This window comes from Amyelois transitella, chromosome 21 (assembly GCF_032362555.1).
Source record: "Amyelois transitella isolate CPQ chromosome 21, ilAmyTran1.1, whole genome shotgun sequence".
In the NCBI taxonomy this organism is placed as follows: Eukaryota; Metazoa; Arthropoda; class Insecta; order Lepidoptera; family Pyralidae; genus Amyelois; species Amyelois transitella.
In genome coordinates this window covers 100,220-107,500 of record NC_083524.1, presented here as the reverse complement: position 1 = coordinate 107,500, position 7,281 = coordinate 100,220, and the positions used below count along the sequence as shown (strand labels likewise).

General features: G+C 39.7%; 1 protein-coding gene across 1 annotated transcript in view; it reads left to right on the top strand.

The window, feature by feature from the left end:
- The window catches only part of LOC106140256 (rho GTPase-activating protein Graf), a 32,541-nt gene extending 25,591 nt beyond the window's left edge, over positions 1–6,950 (top strand). The window contains exons 12-14 of the mRNA XM_060950186.1: positions 1–26; positions 6,112–6,154; positions 6,407–6,950. The exon at positions 1–26 is cut by the window's left edge and continues 157 nt beyond it. Of these exons, the coding sequence (XP_060806169.1) occupies positions 1–26; positions 6,112–6,154; positions 6,407–6,814 (477 nt within the window). The 3' untranslated portion in view covers positions 6,815–6,950. The remainder of the gene's footprint in view (positions 27–6,111; positions 6,155–6,406) is intronic.
- Positions 6,951–7,281: the final 331 nt, after the last annotated feature.

Genomic DNA, 7,281 nt, shown 5'->3' with positions numbered 1-7,281 from the left:
GAGATCTTCCACAACCTCCCCGCCAGGTACGGTACGGGGGCACGTCTGTGCGTCTCACGGGGTAGACGGAGCCGACAATCTAGAAAAGACTGGAATACAACGATCAGATGTTTTATGATGATTAATTCAGATTCAAGTACATAGTGACAGTGAGCTTAAAAAGCACCCCAAGTGAACGGGCCGAGGGTCTATTTGTCTAGTCAGAATAAAAAGGAGAATTTTCCCGTTCAAGATACGTCTTGTCGTCTCGTCGTCTTATGGTCGTCTCCCCTTAGTGTCCAAGTCGATTGTCCTTTTTTTCACAGTCTGTCAGTCGGTTTTAGTCATCTAAAATGTTAAGTCAGAGTCTCGTTTGTCCATGGAGGCTGAACGGCCGCTACACCAAGGTTATAAGACTCCTTTGATACATACATATGATCACGTATTTATCCCTTACGGGGTAGACAGAGCCAACGGTCTTGAAAAGACTGATAGGCCACGTTCAGCTGTTTGGCTTAATGATAGAATTGAGAATATTGAGATTTAAATAGTAACGGGTTGTTAGCCCATCACTTAACCCTTTCCCTCCTTACGGTACTTAGAAGTACCTCCACATTTTTCGTCTTATAACTTAAGTACGAAAACACTTTATGATAACTACAACTGACGATCCTTCCGAGTACCGTTTCCGTAAGCCAATCACAGAGCGTTTTTTGAATTACCGCGGAAAGAAGAATTCCAAGTTTATAAGCCTATCCCTTAGTCGCCTTTTACGACATCCATGGGAACGGGATGGAGTGGTCCTATTATTTTTTTATTGGTGCCGGGAACCACACGCCACCTTTAATTGACTTTACAATCAGCACGGGGAGAGAGGCACCCGCACACACAATGCTTTTCATCGCTACCAGAGCCACGTGGAAACCAGGTGGGATACATGCAGAATTATCATGCGCCGCAGCTTTTTCTAAACATGCCCCTTGGAAGTGGAATAGATTTAATTAGACTTAAGTTATGTTGGCGTTAATAAGTGATACCGTGTATCCATATTTTATCCAAAATTAAAAAAAAAACTTCTTTAGCCATTATCGACATTTTCTAGTATGAAGGTGTCCTTCAGTTTCTTCCATCTTGAGCAGTTTCCATCCACTTTATGAAAATAAATCTATTCTATTCTAAAAAATAAGTCCCGACCATAATCCTTACAGGGTAGGCAGAGCCAGGCTCCATTCTCGAGCTCACTTAACTTGCTTAAATGCCACTAAACGTTGTACTGTTGAACTCATATCGACATCTGACATCCCTTTAACTATCACAATCTACACCTGCATTACACAATCTGCGCAGTGCACTTAGCTCAAATTACAACTTACCCCAATATTACGCTCTTGCTTATACCTGGGCGAGCAGAGCTCAGACAACAAGACCATTTATGGAGATTGTAATAAATTTAACCCACTTTTTTTTATAATTTGTGTTTTCAGAGTTTAATATTAAAGCCAAAATTATCAATCCTCGACAGTATCAAACCAAAGCTTTTTATAATTAATCAATTCGAACAAAAATAGACATCAAATTTTTATAATTGACCGAGAAGTCCCGCTACCAAAACTTAAGAAGAATTGAGAATCCTTTCTAAGTCGTTCGAGTATAGCACGAAATATAGTAAGACGGATTAACTTTGTAAAGAAGTTTTTTTTTTTTCAATATAAACAGAAAAATATTGCGCAAAACCACCTCGCACGTGCGTTTCAGTTTAGAATAGTTCATTATCAGGCGATACCTATTACATTTAGTAAAAAAACGAAATAATAATAATTGAAATTTCGTATTTTCGTTTTAACGTATTTCAATTGTTCTTTACGGAATGCTTTGTGAGTTTGCATTCAGTCTTGACCAAGCCGTCTCGGGAGTTTGATATCCATCAAATCTGTGTGCGTATCCTCTCGTGGACACGGGCACAATATCGCCATGTCTTCAGCAAAAACTTTATGAAAAGGCAATAAAGGGCGCGCTGATACAAAGGGCGCCCTCGAAAGGGAATCTCAGCGGTAACGGATGCGGAACAAAGGTACGCCGTGTGTAGCTCTGCAGAGAGATTATAAAAACTACCTCGCACTAATATTGAATACTCCATTGACAGTTTGGACCAAAACAATGTCTATGAATACACAACCGAGTATTTATTTTTTGTGACGTTGTAGTATAACGTTATCCAAGATTACTTTATTATTATTTCAGTTACTTAGTGTAAAAAACAATCAGTATAAAATTCAAGAATTTGAATAAATAAATTATATAATTCTGCATTATTATGAAGAAAATAAAACATTGTTTTGTTGAAATTAAATGTTTTGTCCAAATTATGATAAAACGCAAGTTCTGTAAAATAAATAAACAAAGCAGAACAGCAAATGTTCGATAGGTATATAAATTTCCGGATTTGGAAACAGATGTTTTACTTTATTATTTAACCTTCGCGGTTTCGATACAAACAACATGAATATTTAATCAGAGCATTCTCCTCGCGAACCCTATATTTTTTAGGGTCAGTGAGTGTTCGAAGATAATTGTGATGAGGCGGGAGTGGTGCGGAGAGGGGGGGGGGGGGCATAACAGCTGTCGCGGCAAAAACTTGCACAAGAACCGAAGGGATGACGTCTGCCGCGCGCTCGCATCTTACGCGCGAGCTCCCTTTGTAAAGGTTAGGGATTTAGTAAAAAAAATGTATTTATAGAATAACGATTGAAATGGAATTATTATGCGTTTGACCGGTGGTGCAGGAGGCGAAAAGTATTTTTTTTTTAATTTTAATCGTTGCATTAATTAATTTGTGAAATAAATTATTATTTTTACAAAACAATTGTGCAATTAATTACCTGAGTCTTGAACCAGTATCGTGAATCCGTTTCTACGTAATTTGTATGGTTTATCTACCTATTCCTATTAGCTATTAACTGATTGAACAGAGTGACTCAGTTTCTGCTTAACCTATTCAAATATATACAAAACTGGTTTACTCTTTATGAACACTAGCTGCGCCCGCGACTTCGTCCGCGTGGAATAGTTATTTTGGGCATCTTTGAAGCCCTCAAGGATGAAAAATTTTCCCCGTTTTTTCACATATTCCATTATTTCTTTGCTCCTTATAATTGCATCGTGTTGTTATATAGCCAAAAGCCTTACTCGATAAATGGTCTATTCAACGCAAAAATAATTTTTAAATTAGAACCAGTAGTTCCTGAGATTAGCGCGTTAAAACAAACAAACTCTACAGCTTTATAATATTAGTATAGATAAGGGACTCAAGATTTTTTTTAAACGAAAATTTAAAAGGCGGACTTCATAGGCAGTCCACCTCTTTCAGACTACCGTAAACGTAATTTGCAGTTATGATATGAGCATGAGCAAACTACGTTCTATAGTAAAAGTAGATAACTCTTTTGGACGGCACATTTATAATAACAACACGTTGCCCCGGGCGTAGTGTTTTTGTGTCGAATGTCACCGCGCACGAGAGCGGCAGCCCCGGCGTCTCCCGCCCCCGCCGTGTGCGCTTACTTACGTTTCCCCTTTACGCGATCAGAATGCAATAAAACACAGGAAGTCCCATTATCTTTCTTCGATCCCCGATTGCACTGAAAGTGCCATAGGATATGTATGAAAAGAACTCAATAATGAATTCACTTTGCTCGTATTGTGAAAGAGGTATCTGTAGCTTTAGGAAATTATGAGGAAGTCTGAATGACAAAAGTATTGATTTAAATATTACTTTAGGAATATTCATTCAAGGTACTCTTGCGGTCCAACCTTAAGAAAATCAAATTATGTAAATATTGTGCCACTTGAGAACAAACAATATTAGTAAAGGGAAAATAATGATTCAGTTTCATTTTTTTAGGTAACTTTTCTCTGTTCTTTATTTCATTGTTACTTATCTACTTACTTGAGTGTTTTGTTTGTCTCGTCTTGTGGCAAAGAACGGTACAGTTACGATGTTCTCGCAGTGCGATGCCAGCCACCGGCCGGCAGCTGGCGCGGCAGCTGCTCGGCGGAATGCGCACCTGCCAGCCTCCTTCGGGTCCACGGCGCTCAAACTATCTCCTACTTAGCTATATCTTATAAAATTCGCCTAGACTTTAGTTATCATTATGCGATGTTCTTTTCATTGAGTCGAAAATTTGGCGCTGAATTTCTTTTATGTTTACTTTATAACGATTTTTCTTAATTCACTCACAGAGGCACTTGGAAAAATTTATGAATAATGATGATTTTTTTGCATTTGTTCTTGAATTAAATTGGACATCAGGTTTCTTATCTGTTTTAGTTTTGCTGAAGGTTGACTGCCAGAAAATTATTTTAGCATTATGTTTACTAATTATGTATTTGCTGTACCAACATGTAATTTGATAGTGAACTCGTAAGTCTCAATATTGTTCGAGAAGATGGTTTGTTTATAGAGAATCTTCCCAGATTTTAATCCAATTTCCAAGTTTAAAACAATCATTACATTGCTGGTCTTATAGAAATTGGTAATGAGGCCTAGTCCCATCTTGTGTTATTTTTATTATTCTGTTTTGTATTAGCATTAGTATTGTACAGAAGCGAGCGTGTCCAGCATCGCACTGCCTGCGTGCCGCACGCTCCACGGGTCAACACTCGCTGCTACCGTACCTGCCGCTTTGTTCAGAGAGAGGCCTTTTTTTTGTTTTTGTTTGAGTTATTTGTAGTGCGCGCGGACCTCGCTGATTGTGTTGTATTTTTGATGAATGATTATCGTATTATTTTATTGATTAGAAGATGTTACATCAATAAAAAAAAATTTCAACTTTAGTATTTTTGTCGTAAATGCGTTGGAGCGGTTTTTACAATGTCTTAGCTACGTAGAAAATCTACATCTAAATGCCAGCGACTTTCAATCGAGAAGAGTTCTTTTTAGTTGTTACAATTTGTACAAGATTGGTGTTAGTAAGTAGCTATATCTTGGATTGACCTGTCACAAATACGACAATTCACTCTCGCGTGCATATTGGGGTCGGAATAGTATTTGTTGTTGTAAACGATAACCATTTTCGAAGCATAAGTGTTGGAAACGCGCAATCAGTCACCCCTAACCTATTAATTTAAGAGTTTTCTCACAAAGAGTTTTCCATTTCATCTGCGAACCCTCATATAAATTATGATGGCCTTTAGTCCTCCAACACCTGGCTCTGCCTAGATATGGCGAGGCAGTAGAATCTGGCCGTACCTGATAGGGCTTCGCGGCCAGGTGTCCCCGCGGCAGGTGTGCTTGCACGTGTCTCCCCGTATATATGCGCGCGCGCATCCCTCGCAACCACATTCCGCCGAGACGTGCGCGCGAGAACTCGCTGTGTAGTGAATGTGTTGAATAAGTCTGTGAACCATGATTATCTGCCTGTCTGGATTTGTTATTGCGGGGTTGGTATTATTTTTGTTTTGTGATAGCTTATGTTGTGGTTAATTTATTCATTTTAATGTGTGTAGCAACTTAAATAATAAGTTATCTATCGTTCTATTGATATTTTGTAAAGATAATAAGCAGGACTTATTAATTAAAAAAAATGACTTTTCTAAGTATAATTTTTTCGAAAAGTTTGCACGGGATTTTTTTAGATCAAATTATTATTATTTTATCTAGACAACTTTATTTTCACGTGAATGAGAACTTCTATGTTTAATTAACTTGTGAATGTAAACTATTTGTTCAATACTACTTGTTCCAGTAACTGTTTTTTTTATAATATCTCTTTTGAGAATAACAATCTTGTCAAAATAAAAGTTGACAAATAGGAATTACGTATATTTTGATTATTCGATAATGTTTTCTCACCGTTCGATTGCTTTTCATATAAGTAATAGCTGTTGGTCTTCCCAATAAAATGAAGAATATGATAGTAATTAACCAAAACCTAATTTAATTCATCTAGTTCTATTCCATATTGTTTATAATTATTTGAAAGAAAAATTTAGCTAATGTTTGCCCTCAGAACTAAAACTGTCCCCACCCGGAAATTAATCCATTGACCTTGTGAATGTAGAAGTGTTTTGTAACACCCCCCTCAAACCGTGTTTTTTTTTCAAGTGTTAATGTTTTATGTGTGTTTGTTACAGAGCCTCCCCGACGGCGGTACCGATGTCTGCTCGGAACGATGTGGTGAGTAGTGTGCTTTGTTTCTCTGCGTTTCCTGTACATTGGAATTGACATGTTGTTGGAAATCTGACAAACTAATTATAGCCAATTAATTTTGTAAATTTTCATAGTGAAGAGATTTTCAACAATTACAATTTCTTAAATGCCTCACACAGATTCCACCACTGAAGCATACGGCATTTTGACACATCTGTTTTTTTACATATACAGAAAAAAACAGTATCAGATGAGTTATAATTATAACGTAATTTACAGATGAGTTGCGAGCGACTATCGCTGACCGGCGGCGTGGGCGGCGTGGGCGGAGTGGGCGTGCGTTACGCGGCCCCGCACCACGCGCTGCTGCAGCACTTCGCGCCCGCGCCCGCGCGCTCCACCAGCAGCTCGGCCGAGTCCGTGTCGTCGCACTCGGCGTCCCCGCCGCCCGCGCGCCCCGCGCCCCCGCTGGCGCTGGCCCCGCCCCCGCGCGCCGCCTCCCCGCTGCGGCACGCGCGCGTGCGCACGCTGTACGCCTGCCTCGGGGAGTCCCCGGGCGAGCTCTCGTTCGAGCCGAACCAGATCATCACGAACGTGGCGCCGTCGGGCGAGCCGGGCTGGCTGCGCGGCACGCTCAACGGCAAGACCGGCCTCGTGCCCGAGAACTACATCGAGCCCCTGCCCTGAACGCTGGCGAGGAACCCAAAGGAAACAGAGGAGGATTGACACCCTGCGGCGCCGGACAGCTCCGCCGAGTGACGCTAGAGGGAGCCACTCCGAGAGGCAGCCACACCAAATATCATATTGTTGTAGTATTACGTTGTTGATTATTTTGTATCTGTATATTTTGTACATTGTAAATAAGAGTTTGTTGATATTACTATTTATATTATACTTATGTTGTGAATTTTTTACCAAATATACTGTAAAAAATGGTGATCTGTTAGGGATCAGTAATTATAAAAACTAATAACTGATTACTGTCTTTATTTTGTTACGTATGTAACAGTGCATATTCCTTTAAATTGAATATTGATAAACATGCAAGGCCCAGGCCAATCAGAGAAAGTTCGTTTCTCATCATGCCTTGACCGGGATTCGAACTAGAGACCTCCGGTGTCACAGCCAAGCGCCACTACCGCAGAGCCACAGAG